This window comes from Ambystoma mexicanum, chromosome 10 (genome assembly GCF_040938575.1).
Source record: "Ambystoma mexicanum isolate Mex_15411 chromosome 10, UKY_AmexF1_1, whole genome shotgun sequence".
Classification (NCBI taxonomy): Eukaryota; Metazoa; Chordata; class Amphibia; order Caudata; family Ambystomatidae; genus Ambystoma; species Ambystoma mexicanum.
This window is the reverse complement of record NC_090932.1, coordinates 1,357,088,558-1,357,108,563: the sequence shown is the minus strand read 5'-3', so window position 1 is coordinate 1,357,108,563 and position 20,006 is coordinate 1,357,088,558. Positions and strand designations below refer to the sequence as shown.

Genomic DNA, 20,006 nt, shown 5'->3' with positions numbered 1-20,006 from the left:
TTGCTGGTTTGTAGGACCCAGTAAATAAAAAAATCAGTGGATGGTAAAAAATGAATTATAGAACAGAAAAATAACAACGAGGCACTTTTCTTTAATATAGGAAAGCAGCATATCAAGACATGATTACTTGTACCACAGATTACCTAATCAATCTGTGGTACAAGATCGGACGTTTAATCCGATTGTCAAACGGACATTTAATCTGAATACCATTGATATAAAAACGCAGGTAAAGAATTGTTGCTAAAAAATTAATGTGGAAAATATGAAAATGAAAGTATGGTAGTGCATCAAAGGTCCATAAAAGAATTTCAGTATATATAATCGTGCAGGTCAAACTATGCAGGTACTTTTTCTTATCAATTTCGCAAATGTATTAGAATCGACCTTTTGAAACAACAATGGGCGATTTGGAGAAAAAAAATGTATTTACTATGTAAGGCGGGAACATAATCATTCCTGGCTTTGGTGTGGTTGCTCAACTGTACGTAACTGCCCAAATTCCTGCAGATATCGCGGTCTGAATCAATCGAAAAGCCTAAAGCAGAGTGGCTGCCCAGAGTAAGCACAGGTGGTGTTCACGGAGCAGGTGACTCAGAAGGAAAGACATTCGTAGAGCTCGTTTCCAGAGCTGTATCATTCTGACGTAAAATTCTTTTCAAGAATCTCGACACACAAGGTCAGAAAGAGCAGGGTGTAAGTGAAGGCACGAAAGTGAAAAATTAAGCAAAAGGTTTCATTTAAAAATAAAAAATAAACTTATTGACGCATGTCTGAAACAAAAATAAAATGTAAATAGCTCTATTGTGTGAAAAGAAAGAGCAATTGCTTGCCTTCAGGACAAAGTAGGATACTTTTAGGTTAGGATTACAGACTTTCCTTTCGTCCCGCTTTTGTACTCGACGCTCCGCAAGAAATGCACATATTGGCCCATTTTTACAACCAATTGTCGGCTAAAAATCCTGCTCGTACCAACTAGTATCTGAACTGATCAACACAATTCATCAAACGCACACATTTGGTACACACTAGCTTCATGACACAATAGGTTGGGGTTTCTGTAGAACTATGCTTGCTTGTTTTTAATCTGTGCCGTTATATGACTTTGAAGGAAATGGAACACTGAAAGTACAGGATTACTTGCATATATAGCTGAAGAGGTAAAGGCCAATGCGGAGGTTAGCATGTTTTGGTTCATTCTAGGTGTCCACCAACATGCAACACAAATAAAAACAAAGCAATTAAAACACTTACCCCCTGAACTAACCAGTAAACTAAACTCACTTTTACGTTCACTGCCTCACTCACGCGTTCCCGTCAAAGAGGTTTTGTCCCCACGTACCATAACGTTCAACAATAAAGTCCCAAGATAATTAAAAAAAAAAAAAGAAATTCAGAGTAAATTAACGCCATGCTTCAGAAGCTTCTGTTTAGATTTTCCTGGTAAACTGAAGGCACTATCATGAGGGTTTGGCGCTCCGGAATTATGATGGGATGCAATTTGCTGGAAAAATGTTTCATGAACAGGACTCTGGCAACCATAAATAGCAGTTGCAGCATTCCTGTAGAACAAAGGAAAAGTGGAAGGTTAAATGAGAAAAACATGGTCTGCATAATGTAAGGCAGTGTGCGTTTATACTGCGGGCTACGCACAATGATGTAGCATTGTGAAACAAGCACTGGCAAAGCCAGCTGTTTTGGCCTGTGTCAGGTACTGTCAATGTTACTAACGGCCCACAAGATGGTACCAGCTGCAAAATGGTGTGAGTAGCTGGGCATTTGATAGCTGTGCCTGGCAAATGCTGATCTAATACCTGTAAATTAGCAAAAACGGCTGGCTTTGGCAATGGTTGTTTTTACTAGGACTTAAAGCACACACATACTGCTTATGACTGAAGAGGCTGAAGGCACACTTGGTTAAGACATTTTCATTACACGTGCATTTATTACTGCAATTAATCCAACAACTCTGAATACGGTTTTCAAATAGCACTGCCGGGCACTTACAAAGTTTAATGTTGCTGATTGATACATTTAGCTCAGAGAGATGCCAGGATGATGCGTTTGCGTCAGGGACGGGCAGGGAGTGGGTGGAAATGGCCATAGGGGTTAGCAGTGCCATGGATAGTCAATGGGTGGGTAAATAACCAAACACCACCCGCAAACCTCACAGCCCACCTCCCTTCTAGCTGTACTCCAATGCAATAGTTTCAGCTAATATGTTATGGTATGAAAATGTATAAAGCGCGGCATTCGCCCGAAGGCATCTTGGCACTGAACCAAAAAGGTAGACCGGAAGAACAGGCTAATAAAGTTTAGAAGAGATTCGTTGTGCTTTAAAAACGTAAGGACAAATGATGTTCCATTTCATGCAGGACAAAAGGTAGGGCGTCCCATGCTCTTGATGCAGTCACAGAGATTATATGGTAGGGCTTTTGCGCCAACTAACAGACAAAATTAAAAATGCTGTAATACTGAACACATACTCCATAGCTTCGGGGGAGAACACTGATATACCTGATGGCAAATCCCATTAACATCATAGAACCCATATTGCAAGGAAAGAAGGGTGCTGCTGCCCCCAAGTGGAGGATGCAGTAATGGGCTGCATCCCTCTCCCCTGTGGTGGAACCTGGCCACCTTCCAAAGTAGTGCTGGAGCCCCCAGCCAAACAATTACAGCAAGGCCGGAACAGCGCTGTCAGTGTTACTGAAGGAGCATAAGCTGCAACGCATTTTAAGTAATGGCAGGTGCATCCGCTAATCCTTAAAATGGCCGGGTTGTGCTTTTCCGCCGCACTAAGTACGGATCCACAGCACAGCTAATGTGGGCATGGCCCTGTGCTGCATCAAGTGCAGCCTGTGTGTACTATGCCGAGAAACCCAGAGTTTGACAGTTGGTAATCCCAGCTACCGAACTCATTTTCTGACTGTCACTCATTTGTCCCAGAAACAATTAGAAAATTATTGAATTCCTGCCTTCAATGTATCAATATAGCTTTTCCTTGGGAACAAAATGTGCAGGCTATAACAAAGAGGTAAAGGCTGGAAGGTTTAGAATGAATCTTAACCATTTGGCATTGCTCTGGGCAACTCCCCCAGAACATCGTTCTTTGCCTGCCAGGCCATTACAGAAGGGGAAAGATCATTTTTTAAAACATATTTTAAGTAACTTTGGGTCTTGGTAATCCAGACGTGGACCCCTTGCTCACTATTCTTAGAGAGGCACAGCTACACCCTACTGATGAGGTTCAACCAGACCGAAACAGGTGTCTGCTGTTGCTGTTGGTACTCTTTTTCAGAGGACAACTGCCTAACATTTCAGTGCTGGACTGCCCCAGGGCAGGACAAAGGCTGATATGCTTTGGATATTTCTCCTCTGTGAAAGATAGTGAGCTAAATAATCTGGGTAAGGCCCTTGTAACCAGGATTAATGTCTGGCAGAGGGACTCTCAGGACCCCTGCTTGTTTTTTTGCATACATATGCAGGCTACCATCTATTATTGTGACTTTGAGGTGGCAAAATAATACTGTGAGGGTTTTCTGCGTCTGTAAGCCTTTTTCTCTTTTGTAGTTGATGGAGGTGGGTCAAGGTCATGTGACTCTCCGCCACCCTCGTGCTACTCACTGTTAATCATTTCCTACTCTGTATGCCCCACTCCCATCTCTCCAGTCTTAATTCATTGACCCGGGTGTCTCTCGCAAAAACGTCTAAAGAGAAAGGCAGATGAAGACGGAGTAAATTCCTGTTTGGTTCTTGAAAGGGCTAAACTCCCTGCTCCACACATCCCTGGTAGATCAGCAGCATGTCCATTACATCTCACCATTTTACATCCCCACCATCATCAAAACATTCAACCTCAAGTCCACACCCACATCCCACTCATCACCACCACACTACCAATAAAACACACACCATCTCATGCTCACTCTGTAATACTAATGCAAGGACCGGAAAGGGAAGACTGGAGGAGTGTCTGTAACCATCCACAAGACCTCAAAGGGATGCACCCTCGAGGAGCACACCAAACCAGCAGCCATGAAACTATTCACCCACCACTTCCAGCTCAACCACCTTCCACTTGCTCCACCAACCGACAAAGCCGTTCTCAATAAAACAAATCACATACCTTATCTCAACAGTTACAGCGAACACATTGCGGGGGCACTTCAATCAGAGCAGAAATCACCAATGCATTGTATCCTTTACCCTGAGTGGAACGGCTGCCCACTAAAGCACGAGACTGTGGAGCGGACTAGTCTTTCAGTGTTGATTGGTTTATACGAAGTTTCTCCTGTGCGGATTTGACCATAACAAGTACCCGGTTGTTATTGCAACATATTTTGGACTTCAGTTTGTGGATATTTTTTGCTGAGCATGACCAGTTCTATTCATAGCACTGTTGCAGATCTTGCCCTCATGAAGGCTGGCATCTGCTATTAAATTGGTCAATTTTTTTATAACATATCTGAATTGTGTTATATAGTCTTTGTCAAAGAACAGTGAAGATTATGCCATTAGCTTAATTGTAAGATAGTCCAACTAACCAGTTGGTTATAGGGTGTGCACCCCTCACCGTAGGTTCACAGCGTTGGTAATTCTTCCTAATTTTCACTGAGTGTCTTGTGCAGAGACACTAGTGGAGGGTTTGCACCCATTTAGATTTTAGCAACAAGTAACAAGAATAATACACTTTTGAGTACGTAAGCAGAGGTGGCCACTCACAGTGGTTTCATAAAAAAATGTTTTTTTAACTTCTTGCCATAGCGCCAAACCCTGTAATTGTTTGTTTAAATCCCAGCAGACACTTGATTAGATCACCCTGAATGTGTTCGCGACAGAAAAAGCTGATTGCCGCCACGCTAGACTGCACATATGCAATTAAAGTGCTGACTCTGAACATCGGTCCTGGGTCAGTGGGACAAGGCCTCGAACTCTGTGCCAATCGATCCTGATGGTATGAACTGATTTCCACAATGGGACCATTCATCTACACCGGATGTCGTCATGGGAGAGGAAGCCAGTCAGGTGATCCCTTTGGACACAAACATTAATGAGAAAATTCCCAAGGGACAATGGGAGTAATGGTTTTAGGTAAGGCGGAAATAGTTGACCGGAAGGCCTGGTAAGTGTCTTTTGATGTAGTGTGGTTACTTGTCGGGAGCCCACCAAAACAGCCAATCTGAATGGCGTGGCAGGTTCGTTGGTTGGGAATAGGTTAATGCTAGGATGCTGTCTGTCTTGCAAGATCAAATTGTAATAAACCTTATTCACTCATCCAATAAGAGAAAGGACTACTCTTTTAGGGCGTTTACAGATCAGACTGACCCATCAACAATCTAGTACCAAAATGGGAATGCTATATATGCTAAACAGGAAATAATATGCCCCTCATCCCTCTTCCTCATATATATGAGGAAGCACCACTGTGACCCCAGCACTGGGTGCACCTTCCCTTAAAGTGCCATCCTCCAACCCTCAAAAACACCCTGCCCACTAGTCAGATACACCTAGGCAATTTGCAAAAGCAGTTTCTCTAAGAATGCAGCTATGAACCTCACAAAGCCTGGCATGACTGCCCTTTTGTGGATGTCCAGTAATATTTGTGCTGAGAATTATGAACGCCATTTCTTAAAGTTTATTTTTATTATTGATTTATAAAGACATCGGCTACAATACAAGAATGCTTTGTCGTGCCCAATGTTTTATCAAAAAAGCAAATGGGCTGGATTTTCACTTGTTACCATTTATTTCACTTGCCTGCAAACTCAAACATACTGATGCATTTACCCAAATTCAGAGCATTTCTTGCACTTGCTTGTCAAGTACCACATTCCAGTAGCACTATGTTTGAGTTAGGGCCTGCTAATGCCTAAACAGAATGATTTGGGGTAAGATAAAAAAAAAAAACACTCGGCTTTAAAAGATAACTGTAAAGGGCAAGAAACATCTTGCAGCCAGAACAATTCCTCAAATTAATAGAGCTGACAACATAGCTTGTGAGACCGATCCCAAAAGCTAAACTAGCCAATGCTTTCAGCGTGTAGTGAAGCATGTTGCAGTGATAGAATTTAACTATTAGTGCTGCATCAGAATGACAAATGTTGGCAAATTCAGGTAGTGCTAAAAATGAAAATCACACAAAGGTGACATAATGCAACACCAACGGACTGAGTCACAAAAAGGTATTGTAGAATGTATTGAACTAAAGATAGAAGTGGTATATAGTTCCTCCTGTTCTACATTTTTGAAGGCGCAACTTTAAGAACTGTATAATTTCCACTCCAGTGCCATCAAAGAAATTAAATACCGAATATTTAGGAAAAACAGAATATTAATTCTATATCACAACATAATAGGAAAACACTGCCTACTTCCATTGCTATACAGCAAAATGAAATAATGTTACATATGTTGTGTTTTAAATTAAGCAAGAGAAGATATGGAATTGTACTTGTGTTGTACAATTAAAAGCAGTACACTTCAGCTAAACTGAAATCCACCACATTGTGATAAACATCCATTAGTCCGCTCTCATTGGATAAAGAATTTCCAGAACTCTATTAACCGGTCACTTATAACAATGCTTGGAAGATCAATGTCACAGCTGCAGGCATTCATATAGTGTGTGTTTTCTGATGCCAAAAAAAAACAAATGCCTAGAAATGCCAGAACAGTGCTTACAACCATCCAAAATATGTGCTTTCATAAACCTACCTCAACTCAGCAGCAAGTTAATTTGTCAGAAACAGGCAGGTGAGAGAGCCATTGGCCCTGGACATTAATAAACATTAGGACCCAAGGAAGAAAGTGCACCTGGTCCATTAGGATTCAGCTAATGGGGCAAATACCATTACATGATTACATTGCCAAGTTAACTGTTCTTTTAAAAACAAATGGTCAACCACTTATTATGATCAATGTTCACAAGGTGAAACTTAGATTATTGAAAGTACAGCAGAAGCCTCATGTCAAATATTTTACATGTGAATCACAGCATTCAAATAAATATCTGAATTCCTGATCATCTATCTGGCTAAAACAAAAAAAACTGTTTTGAATTCATGTCGACAAAGTAAATAAAACAAACAAGCTATCCTAAAATGTACACTATTTCCATTACGAGTATATATTGGTGATATCAATGCACTGTAAGTATAAGGAAGCTAAGATACATCTGTGAATTTGTTTTATTCCCACAAATCAGAATATTTATTTTTGCGTATCACCACAAATACCAGGTAGTTTATATTAAAACTTAACATTTCACTTAACTACATGTTCTCACTGCTGGGGAGGGAACTAGTTAGCAGGTGACGGACATCAACCTTATTACACGCCAACTTCAATGAGCCAATGAAAGTCAGGAGGAGGGCCTTTGTGGGCATGAGACAAGGAGAAACCAATCACAGGGACTTTCTAATCAAAATAGTGTCAAATAATTCTAGTTGCTAGAGTTCATCCTAGTATAAAAGTCATTCTCTTGCCACCTGCCAACCCACACAATTTCGATGAAGGAACTTGAAACAAAATGTGCAGAAGCGTAAAAGACTCAGCCCAGCAAGGATGTCCCAATTGATCCAGAAGGTGACCAGAGTTGGAGCATACCTTGTTACCTCGATCCAAAGAGGCTGAAGGGAACCAGATGATCTAAAAGTCCAGTGCCTTTCAAATTCGAACCAGTGGACAGCACAAACTTCAAGGGGTCAAACTACATCTTTCCCAGTAGCCGATTGCTGCTCACAAGACTGAATTTAACTAACAATGTTATATTTAAATATAAATCCAGTAGCAATACAGTGCTAAGTAAAAAGAGGTGGTGGGGTGCTCAATTTACTTCTCATAATTCCATGGGTTATTTCAGAAAGAGGTCATGAAAACTGTGGCCTCTTGGACATACGTCAAAGATTTGACAAATTAATTAAAAAGGCTGCACACAATGAAATATATAAATTATTAAATGCCATGAAGTAAAACATTCCCCAAGGATGCAAAGTTGTTTGGAGGCGAGGCGGAGGGGTTTGCGGGGGGCGGTGAACGTGGGGTAGGGCCAGAGACTGGTAGAAAATTAGATTTTAGTAACTTGTTATCCAATACCGCTTCCATCCCTGCCGAACACTCATTAAAAAAGAAATCAAAACTAAATGAAATGTTACCTTCCATTTCTTTGCAACTTACAAATGCGAACGCTTCTGAATTTGTATCGCTCCATGTGTTCGGAATAGAAACCTTTTTATTTCTAGCAGAAAAGGTAAAGTCATATGAATTCCATTTTCTTATTTCATTCCAATACGATTCCTTATGGAATTCCCATAACAGTCCAACAAGATATTTTTCCACGCTTCTAAATTGAAGTCCTTTTTTATTTTTTACAAGAAAGCAGAGTGTTTAATTTCGAGTGTCTACATTAAACTGAAAATGCAAATGACCTGGTTTCTTTTCTTCAAATCAGGATTATAAAGTATGACGAATCTGGTCAATTCGTTACTTCTCCCGAGAAAGGAGCCACCCCCTGTGAGGCAAGAGAGGTGAGCCCATCAGCGACCCTCCCTCTGGGTCTGGGCAAGTGGTACCTCACTGGGAGTGAGGACAAGGACTCCCAGTCCGATAAGGACCTCCCGGACCAGAATGCATTGTGTGCACATATGGGACTTGTGCATCCTTATTGTAGTCATGTTTCCACTACCCCAAACAGTGTCAGCCTGTACATTCTGTTGGCTTCAGGCAATGCTGAATTTCATCTAAGCACCAAATGATATGATAGTTTATTTATATAGCGCCTATACACAATGTGTTTCAAAGCGCTTCCAGGCAAGGGAGGGAACAAGGGAAAATACAATGACATTCTTGCAGGCCATGAAAAATAAGAATGTTAAATTAACTATCGTACTCGACCTGGTGACATTTCAGATAGTGCAAGAGCTAAGACATAGATAAGGAAGGGAGGGGGAGAGTGGGAAGGAAATGGAAACAGACAGGCGACTACCGTACTAGGCCCGATGAAATTTCCAGTAGAGCCAGAGATTAACAAAAGGTGAGGGAGAGGGGTGCAGAAGTAGGGAAAAAGAGCGGCAACCAGGAGGGCATCAGGTGGTCGGGGCTTAGGACAGGTGTCCTAGGTCCACTTGCACCTGCGCCCCATCTGCAAAGGAAAAGAGGCTGGAGGGCTGCTTAAGTAGGGAAAAAGAGCGGCAACCAAGAAGGCACCAGATGGGCGGGGCTTAAGCCAAAAGAACGGCAACCAGGAAGGCACCAGGTGGGCGGGGCTTAGGCCAGGTGACCTAGATCCATTTGCACCTGCTCCCCATCTGCAAAAGAAAAGAGGCTGGAGGGCTGCTTAGGTAGGGAAAAAGAGCAGCAACCAGAAAGGCACCATGTGGGCGAAGCTTAGGTCAAAAAAGCAGCAACCAGGAAGGCACCAGGTGGGCGGGGCAAAGACACAGAAGGACATACCTTCGTTGTTCGGGGTGCCGTATTTAAACAGGAGAGAAACTGTGAATGGAAAGAAGGAAACTCCTACGTAATGGTGTGTGCGATCCCTATGCAGGGGCAAGCCCTCTGGAGGAGATATCCTGAAAGTGTGGAGCCACAGTGGACCACAGAGCAGGCTGGAGCGTGAGGTCAATGCTAGCCAGACACTGAAAGGCTGGCATTTTCCCTGACCGTGCAGTCCAGGTTGGGAGAAGAGACACACGTACCAGCCTCCTCTGGTGGCGTGACCCCAGAGACAGGTTGTGGTGGACCCGGAGCCCAATAACAGAGACCAGCTCACTGTGGAGAGTCCGGAACTCCAAGCTCTTCGCCCGGAGGACATTCGCTGCAGAGATAAGCAGCAACTGGGAAACTAATGCTCCCACGGAGAGAATACCGCTTAGAAGTATGGATACTTCACATCCAGGCTGGGAGAAACAATGAGGTTACAGGAGCCTTAGAAACCCAAGAATCAGAGTGGCAGATATATGAACATTGTGCGTCAAGGTTGGGTGAACCTTAGAAATCCCTAGTGGCCAAGTGCATTGAGAGAAAAGAAGTTTCTATGACCGCTGTAGGACTTTGGGGAGTCCTGGAGGCATAATAACCGTTATATAGAGAACTGTGGCAAGAGAGACCCTGGAGAGGTCTTATGAAGAATCCTGGTTTCCTGAGGAAGAGGAAACCAGAAGGAGGAACATTTTTGTTTGGACCAACAGACTACACGGAAGCAGAGAACTGGTTTATTTTTTGTGTGATATTAATCAAACTTGGAACTATCGACAGAACCTACATGCCTGGGCCAGGCAGAAAGCTGAAAAAAGGTAATTGCTCTGGCCTCTCTTTTTAGTTCAGTTTTCTGAAGTGGTAGAGCCAGATTTGTTCGATAGAATTTTAGACCAAGAACTATTTTCATTGACAATTACCCTTAGTTTTAGGTAGGGAACCTCCCTTCTAGAAATAAAGCAGGTTAGGGGTTCTCTTACTTTTAAATAAAGATTCTTAAGTACAGGTCAGTCGATGGCCCCAGTCCTTTTTCAGGTTCACTACAGAAGCTGAATGGCCATAACCTTGTGTCTCAATAACTACTCATAAGATTAGGCATTGTTGGAATGTCCAACTGCATTTAATTCTGGCTCAGCAGAATGTATCATTATGAAAATATCTGAGCATGCAATACAGAATATCCATTCCTATTTCCATTTATGTATGTATGGGTGTTTGTGTTAGTTTATTCATTCACTCTGGCAGAGGCAGACAGCTACTCTCTTCCCACCTCAAAAATCTCCAATGCCATGTCCTCTATCACTTTTGATTTCACTATCTACTTCTGCTCTGCCTCACTCGGTTCACATCACCTCCATCTACCACCCTCCTGGTTCCACTGGACCATTCTTTGATGAATTTGGGCAACTCCTTGATTCTCTTTCCACTAAACATCCTATCATTTTCTAAGATGACTTTAACCTTCCCTCTTCAACCACTTCTCAGAAATCTGAACTTCAGTCTTTTCTTAATGACCACGTACTCCACTCCATCCATAACCTACCAACCCACACCAGGGTAACTCTTTGGCACTCTCATTCATCTCCACCCCTCTCTCAGCTACTAATACGACTGTCACACCATCCCTATCTGATCGCTCCATTGTTTCCACAACAATCTCCTTTCCACCCTCTGACCTCTCCTCACTACTTGCCTCACCCATTACTAAAAGGAAATGTAAACCTTCTGCCATTTGTCCCTTTCTCTCTGACCTATAGTTCTCACTCTTCTCCTTTGCACCCAATGCCTCATCCACTACCACTGCCTTCTCCAGCTTCTAATCCACACTATAGGACTCATTCCCCCTGCTAACCTTCACTAAGTCTCAGCATCCTCAACCATAGGTCACCCCATTCATATGCTGTCCCTGCACAGACATGTGTTGGCTGCTGTGCAAATGTAGGCATACCCGACACGAGGACCTGCAACTATACCCCTCTGCCCTTAACTCTCCCAAGTCCACTCTTGATAGAGCGGAAAGGGAATTCTACCTCGTCCTCATTGCCTCTCACTCGAGCCATCCTCACTGGCTATACAGGGCACCCTAAACTCACTCCTAAACCTATGACTATCAACTCAACTTTTACAGCCAATAATCTAGCTGAATACTTTATGGCAAAATCTTTCAAAATTAGAGACACTCTCGTGACCATCACACTGTGTCCTCCTACACTCCGCCTAAGCTACCATCATCCTCTGCCTCATCTCCCACTTTAGTGACACTAATACGGAAGAAGTCCTATCTCTACTGATTAAGGCTGACCCCTCTTGTGACCCATCAGATCTTCTTGCCCCTCAGCTAGTCAAGCCTATTTCCCCTTTAGCGGACCCTCACACCGCTTAACTCTTCAACCGGTCCTTTGACTCTCCTTGCTTTCACTCTATTCTCAAAACAGTCATGCTCATCCCTCTTCTGAAAAGCAAGGGGCTGGCCCAAAACTACCAGCTAACCTTCGCCCTGTGTCTCACCTTCCGCACTACTCTAAAGTGCTCAAAAGGGTTGTGTTCAACAGTCTTACAAATTATTTAGACATCCACAACCTCCGAGACCCCCTACAAGCAGGTTTATGCTCCACTCACTCCACAGAACCTGCTCTCATGAAGGACTCCCACTTCATCGCCTCTGGCAAGCACTCCAACCTATCATCTATCGTAATTCTCCTTGGGCTGCCCCTGCTTGGGCTGCCCGATGCCTTTGACACTGTCGATCACTGATCGTAATACGCTCTCTCTTATTGGGATTTGCGACCGCACCATTGCCTGGATTAAATACTACCTGGCACTTCTCCAATTCTCACTCTCCTGAAACAACACCTCAACTCATTCCTCTAACTGTTGGTGTTCCACAAGGCTCTGTCTTGGGTTCTCCCTTCTTTACATTCTACACCTCTGCTCTCGAAGCACTTATCTCCTCTTTTGGGTTCTCTTACCAACTCTTTGCAGACAGCACCCCAATTATCTCTTTCACTGAACTATCCTCTGATCGCTATTTCAAACTTTCCAACCGTCTCATTATTGGATGGCTTTGCACAGTGATGTTAACCTCTACCAAAACAAAGGTGTTCTTCCTCCCTGCTAAATGCTCTCATCTCTCCCCCTGCCTATCGAGTTCCCACCTGACACTCGCCCCTACTCCGCTTTAGCTAGAAACAATTGCTACTTTCATCTCCGAAACTACAACGTCAGTTCACTTCAACCTTCTAAATATTACGAAAATCAGGCACTTCCTTCCAACACTGCCAAGCATCTCTTAACGATTCTTGTCTTCTCTAAACTGGATTACTGTGCAAGCATCCACTTTGTCCCCCCCCTCCAACTACCACCCCTTCTGTCCTCCTAGCAAGATTAACTCCGCAATCATGATCCTTTGAACTTCCTCACTTCAGACCTACTTCCTCTTACCATCACCAGGCTGACTGTTAACATGTCTTCTGGTTCAAAAATCTAGAAATGGGTAAGGGTCTACCATATCTATTCTGCTCTGTCCCAAGCCTACATGTTTTCTCGTAATCTCTGCACTGCACTGCCTCCTCCACTACCCTTCTGGCACCTCACCATCCCAGCGCTTCCTCTCGCTTCTGCTCCTTCTTTCTGTTTGCGCCACTTGAATGGAATTCTTTTTGACCGGACATCCAAGAAACAGACACCAATTTGTTCTAAACCAAACAGAAAGCCTACCTCCTTGCCACAGAGTTAGCCTCTTAACCTACCTCTCATCTGCCTTTAAGCCAAGACATTTTCCTCAACACTAACTTGTGCCTCTGTCACTCACTTTCTCTGCCTCCACTGTAGCACTTCATACATCATGGTTACTTTCCCAACACAGCTGACTGTACCACCTACCTGCACTTAAACATTTCAAATGTTGATTGTCCTTAATCTATGCATGTCCACCCATGCATTGTCCCGGTGTCTATTGCATTTACGCCCCTCCACAACTTGGTCAGAACGTCACTAACTCACCCCATTGTAAGAAGCTCACTGATTACCGTCAAACCTGATATCTTAGCCATTGTATGTTCTATTGTTATCAAAAGAGCATTGTTCTTCCATGTGCATAAATAAATGAAAAAGAAATAACCTGATGTTTCACGTTGTGACAAATTGGCAAACTCCATTTTTTTTTCTCATCATAGTTTAAAATCAGTTGTAGTGTTTTAATGCGATTTCCCCGCCATTCAGAGGTCAGGGACTACATGAGTTTTGACCCTTGCATTATTTTCATTAAAACGAAAATACTCTGTTTAAAAGTGCCTGTTTCTTGTACTAGATTGTGTTGTTGAAATGTTGTAGCGGGTGCATTAAATCAGTGCCATTACTCCACAGTAAGCTAACCACTATAAAAGAAATTAAAGACAAACTATTTTGAAATATTAATTTTACAAAAGTAAACAAACACAAAAATAGACTAATCTAAAAAAATTCGATAAAATACGATTTTTTAAGCAATGTTTGATTTTCTCAAGTGTAAATCATTTTCAATAAAACCATAGAGTCGGCCACGTTCTTACTGGGAATGGAGAACACCGACATCTTAGCCTCGCCTATTGTACCAACATTAGACTGTATAAAAATAGGTCAAAAGATCTTTCTTTTGGGCGTCTAAAATAGGACAAAAGAATAAAGGATGAATTAAGTATTCCACAGTGGTGCCATTACAGTCCCAAAAAGGGGTTATCGTCTGTATCTTACTGCTTGACCAATTAGCCACTATACAGGTGCGTGGTAAGTGGTTTACTTTTAAATGAAACCGTATACCCATCATGCGTGGGTTGGAAAACCAGCTGGTATAATTGTCCAGACTCAGCTGTGGTCTATGCCCCAGGAAATATTGCACCAGAGGTTTTCAAGCTCACAGCTTCGCCAAGTTAGTTCCCCTTTTTCCTGAAAAAAGCAGCTTTGAATTTTGGGATAGCAATGGACCTTTCCCTCAAAAAGCCTAATAACGGAGTTGCTAAATCCCATTGAGGACAGAACCTGCTTTATAAACTGTAGCCATGGGCTTCAGCCCACTAACTCTGCTGTCAGTAGATCCTTTATGATCCAATGTGAGAGATGATAATCACATTCCATAGTACACCATAGTTCTGCCCACAGTATCAATGGTTTCAAGGTTAAAGTATCCAAGATGTGGCCCCAACAGGCTTTTAAGTGCAACAGACATGTAGGAGCACCAGTCGATACTCCAAACAACGCAGGAAATGGTTCTCTTTTTGTTGGATAGGGGTTACGAGAGAGTGGCCCCACACTTCAGCCCATGACTAGCAGTTGGCACAGCTTTAAAACTGCACATGGGGTGAATAGTCTCAAAAGAGCAACCACCCAAGTTCTTACTAAATCGCAGAACTGCCCCATTCATGTGAGCAAATATTGTGGTGCAATTAGCCACCTGAGAGCCCCAAACCATGTTGTTATTAATAGTGATCCCCAGATAAGGAAATTCTCTCACCCATTCCAAACTGCCAGGAGCGGTAGAAATCGTTGGTAATTTGCCCTTGTGACAACCCACACTCATCACCTTTGATTTTGCAGTATTAAAACTTAGATCACAAACTGCCATAAAATCAACAAAACCAGAAACCAACATTTGCAGTGCTTTAGGTGTTCGGGCGAGTAGTACTCCTTTGTCCGCGTAGTGTAAGGCAGGGATAAATCTGCCTGTGCATCTTGGCTCATATGATGCTATGGCACTTTGATCACTAAAAAAGAATATATAGGTTGACTAACAGAGGGGCCAGGACACAGCTCTGCCTGACACCACGTGTAGATTTAAAAGCCGGCGACAGCTCACTGGTACAATATATACAGACCTTAGCAGTCAGATTTACATGAAGGGACACAAAGATGGCAAGAAGGGGTTTGGAAAGGCCCATTCTCCACAGAAATTCCCATTGCTTCCCCCAATTAACACTGTCGAAAAAGCTGAGCTAAGGTCCATACAACCCAATAGACAAACTACTTGCATAACTGTAGACTGTAATAGGAAACAAAGCAGTTACATCTTTTTCAAGACGCAAGTCACACTTATACCTGGAACATGAACATGTCCTATAACATATTCATGCCTTAATAAAGGTTATACATTTAACAGAATCAATTAAAGTATAATCTACAGGCAAAACCTTTGGAGCCATGGGTCAGTACATTTGTACTCAATAGTAATAGGAATGAAACATAGCAGAAATAGGATTTTATAAATATTTCTCCCATCTCAAGTCCCCTAAGGGAGCATTATTCTTCCCTTTCTTCACTTAAAACTCAGCACCAGACAAAACAAAAAAAACCTACAAGACCCAGCAACACCTGGGTGTTTTTTATAGTTGAAACTGTAGGGCAATTTAATTCAAAGAAAAGATGCAGCACAACGCACCATTTAAAAACGATGTGAGCGGCGGTATGCACACTGCTCCAGATACATATTTCCAAGTCCCAGAAAGTATCCTGCAACTCTCATTACAATGGAAAACTGCTAATACTAAAAGCCCAGCATTGAAAGTGACAAAGAAAATTAATTTCGGCCTTGTTTTTATTCCTCGACAGGATTAAGAGTCTGTATTCTGAAGCATGCACAGGCATTAAAGATGCGTCTCGGACAGAACTTTGATCAGCAAATACAATGTTATAGTTTTGTTCTGTTTTGCTTTGTATTGCCAGATGAAAAATACAAAGACTTAAATGCTACATTTCTGAATCAAACACCAGCTTTGGGCCTAGAGAACGTATGGGATTTCAATCCACCAACCCCCAGCAAAACATGTTGAGAACTGAGATGCCTTTCTAAGGAAATGACATTTTTTGAAGGAGAGAAATAAAAGATAGTTAAGTCCAAGTGTTGACTTTGCAGCCGGCATATGTTCCTGTGCTTCGGCTTAAAATCTTTAAAAAACAAAGAATTCCACTCGGCCAGTGGTTCTTTCTCATCTGATCCATCACCCAGGCCTTTCCTGAAGGAAGGAACGGACACCTGGGAAAACGATGTTTTATCTAAGACCCGCCAAAGAGGATGGAACTAAAGGCAATAAAAAACCTTGTCAGCTTAACTACAAAGAATATTTGCCACAGTGACAGAGCATTCACAAGAGCCATAAATTCCCGAACTCTGATCTGGAAAGAACTCACACCAGATATTTTGGGAACCAGGCAGAAATACCAAAGACTGACATGTAATATTGTACTATGTAAATAATGCATTAGGGCAGCAGCATTGGATTCATGTTTCTGGTGATAACTTTAAAAACAACAAAGAAATCGCAAAGCTCATTTTTTAAAAAAAATGTCATCTTGGAAATATCTATTAGATGGACCAAAAACAAAATTGGTCTGATATTTTCATTATGTAAAGTAGGCAAATTTGTATTTTGTACCATAGAGATAGTCCACGCCAGTGAGTCATGTGTTCTAGCGTTCGCATTAGCAAGCCAGTTACTTTGAGATGGAAAACTAATTTGTGTTTAAAGTGAGATAAATGAAGAAATCTGCAAGTCATTAACTGTACATTGTATCCAGATGAAAATTGCATCATTTAATTTGCGCCACAGAGGGCAATTTGGTGAATCTATTGGTAACATGGTCACATGGGTGCAATGTACTTTTTCAGAAAGTACACTGTTTAACGCAAGAAAACTGGAAGAGGACATTACATCAAATGGGAGAGAAACTGGGTTTAGAAGTTAATATTCCCAACAGCCGCGAGGGGTAGGTCTATTATAATGTCACTTTTGTAACACTGTCCAATCACCTACATTGACCAATTAAATTAGAGAAATTACACACCTCAAAATGGAGGGATTTCTGCTCTATGAAAGTCAAAACCCCTAAGATTCTGAGACACTCTCGCTTACTCACCAACTGATGGAGGGAAAGGAGAATTTCTAACAGGAAGGAGATGGAATAGATTGCTCTCCTTTTGAAACTATTGAGGAATTATTAGCAGATCACTGTGAGGCTTACCAGAAGTTAAAGCCCCAGGCCTTCTTCAGCGTAAGAGACAGCAGACAGGCTATGGAGGAAAGCCAACAACATCTTGTTGACTGATGCCCACCAGTCCCTAGAGGGGGAGAATTAAATCAGTCCTTAAGAGGGTGCCCATCTAAAGGGGGAGTAATCCTCATGGGGCCGATACTATAAAAGGGAATTCATTTATAAACTGGCCCCTTTCATTTTTAAGTATTGAGGGGTGGGGTATATAAATTGGCTGCACATCCTGGGAAAAAAGTACATGTTTCAGAAGCTTATGAGCTTCTGGAATTATAGATTTCATTAAATAGATCTTGTGGTGTGCATAAGGGGGCCCGGGGGAAGACCCATTGACTCCTTTTCTGTGCAATGTACATGCACAGACGAGCATAGGACATCTCACTGTGCGCATACCTAGACACAAAGTAACTGAACTCGCTTCCGGAATACGGTTATTAATACAGAGTTACTCAAGATGAAAGGGTGATTATTTGTTATCCATTTTCCTGCTTTTTAAGTTGTCCACTGAAAGTGTAAAAGGGTATTTACACAGTAATTAAATAGAAATACCACTGAAGGTAATTTAGCCCACATATATGTTAAACATCCATTTTCCTTTGAACAAGCAATTTACATGCAGGGTGATACAGTTGCTTATTGCAATTGAGTTTTCTAGAATGCTGCTGAAATTCTGACATGTCAATTGAGTAAGGGGGAGGGGTATCTATTTTCAATAAAGGAGAAGTAGAGCGAATTCGGTAGGCAGGGATGTTTCGAGTCAATTTGCTTTTTAACAAATAAAAGGAATGCTGGACTCGTGCATTTGATAACCCAAAGTGCATGCACGCTCACAGTGAATTAAAGATATATATGGTGATGTATGTGTGTGTGTGTCAAATGTGTATTTCTATAACTGACATTGAAAATTTAGGTGGCTAGTCTATGGATTATTTTTCACCATTGGCATTTCATGGATGCATAACTGGTTATCTTTCAACTGATTCAATTATTTCTAGTTTGTTAATAAATACCTCTGCAACCCTGTGTGTTTCTTGTTCCGAAAAGGGAAGGGAGACTATAATGAATCAATACTGTTAAATTGGGGTTCCCCGACTCATAAAAATAACCATCAAATAAAGGAAAATTGTGTGTTCCTGGTTTGGGGTAGGTGAAAGTTCCCCTGAATTATTGGTTGCCCGATTAAAACATCCTAAAAACCCTGGAAACATGGCACTGACTGCCCAAACACTGTCAGGCAATCCTTGTGGCCTTGCGGCATGTTGATTGTCCATTCCCTTGCTTTGCCGTGACAGAAAACCAACATAACCCATTTGCAGGTGGTAGAACAGGAGCTATGCAAGGTTTTAAGTCATCAGAGCACTGGAAGATCTGCAATGGAAAGAAATGTCCAAACCATCTCAACATGTGTCAAGCCATGAACTCAACAACAGAATGCAGGTGATAAGGCAGGAATATACATGATCAAGTACCCTCAGCCATAAGACTTTTGATTTAAAGCCAAGAACAATCATCACAATTTAGAAACTGGCAGGAAGCAAATTTGCTGCAAGATGGTTTTTCATGTTTAACTCCCATTAAAAGATAGACTATGTAAATCCTTTGTTTTCGTCACACGTTCTCCGTTTAGGATCCAAGCTGCAACCAGTTTTGGGGAAGATCAACTATTTGTAACTTCTTGGAGTCCTGTTAAGCCAGTATTACTTTTTGGGGATTCTAGGGCCACTCTTTGGGTCCCTAAATGTTTTGCTCTGCCCCCCCCTCCCCTGTATGTTTTCATCCCTTGTTCTTCTTGGTGGCCAGAGAGACTTCTCCTGAAGTCCCCCTGAGATTACATCCTTTTTGACCTTATATATGTGGTCACTCCTAAGGTACCCAATACCAGGGGGTGCCTCTCAGGCTCCCCATTTATTGCACTAGAGTGATTTTATCACCTTACACAGATTATAGGAAGTAGGATGGCGGTAGCTATATGTTAGTTTTGGCATTACCAGTGTGTTTTTCTTTTTTATCCTACTTGTTTCAGGGCTTTCGTTTTTCTAGTTTCCCATGAGGTATGCTCAGAATGTCTTTTCTGACTCTGTAGGCTCTTTGTGAGTCCATCATGGCAGCCTCCATACTGGTCCTAACTGGTGTATGCCAGTATAGGTCCCTGTACTGTCCTGCTCACTTCCTGTGAGGCTGGGTAAGGCTTAGTGGCAGTCCTACTGACCCAACCAGTATGGTTGTTCATCGGGCCCATAACCCGTTATACTGACTGGCTGACCTGGGACCAGCCCCCTTTTTGCAGGAGTATTAAAGTTCTGCTCTGTCACTGCCTCTCTTGGTTTGCTGGTCTGCAAAAATGAGGAAGCAGGTCTGCTGATTTGCAGGATGAGATTTTCCCTGCGATTTCCACAGGTGTTGCCGATTTTAAACCTTACCTGGGCATACTGGCTAGGTACAGTGGTTTATGCATATCCCTGCTTTGATTTCTGCCTCTGGAGGTCCAGTCAGGGGGCCCCTAACGTTTCTTG

The 20,006-nt window shown here is 42.2% G+C and overlaps 1 protein-coding gene across 1 annotated transcript in view; it reads right to left on the bottom strand.

Moving 5' to 3' along the window:
* Positions 1–1,067: 1,067 nt before the first annotated feature.
* Positions 1,068–20,006, bottom strand: part of HPS4 (HPS4 biogenesis of lysosomal organelles complex 3 subunit 2) — a 951,717-nt gene continuing 932,778 nt past the window's right edge. The window contains exon 15 of the mRNA XM_069619373.1: positions 1,068–1,562. Coding sequence (XP_069475474.1) covers positions 1,394–1,562 — 169 coding nt within the window. The 3' untranslated portion in view covers positions 1,068–1,393. The remainder of the gene's footprint in view (positions 1,563–20,006) is intronic.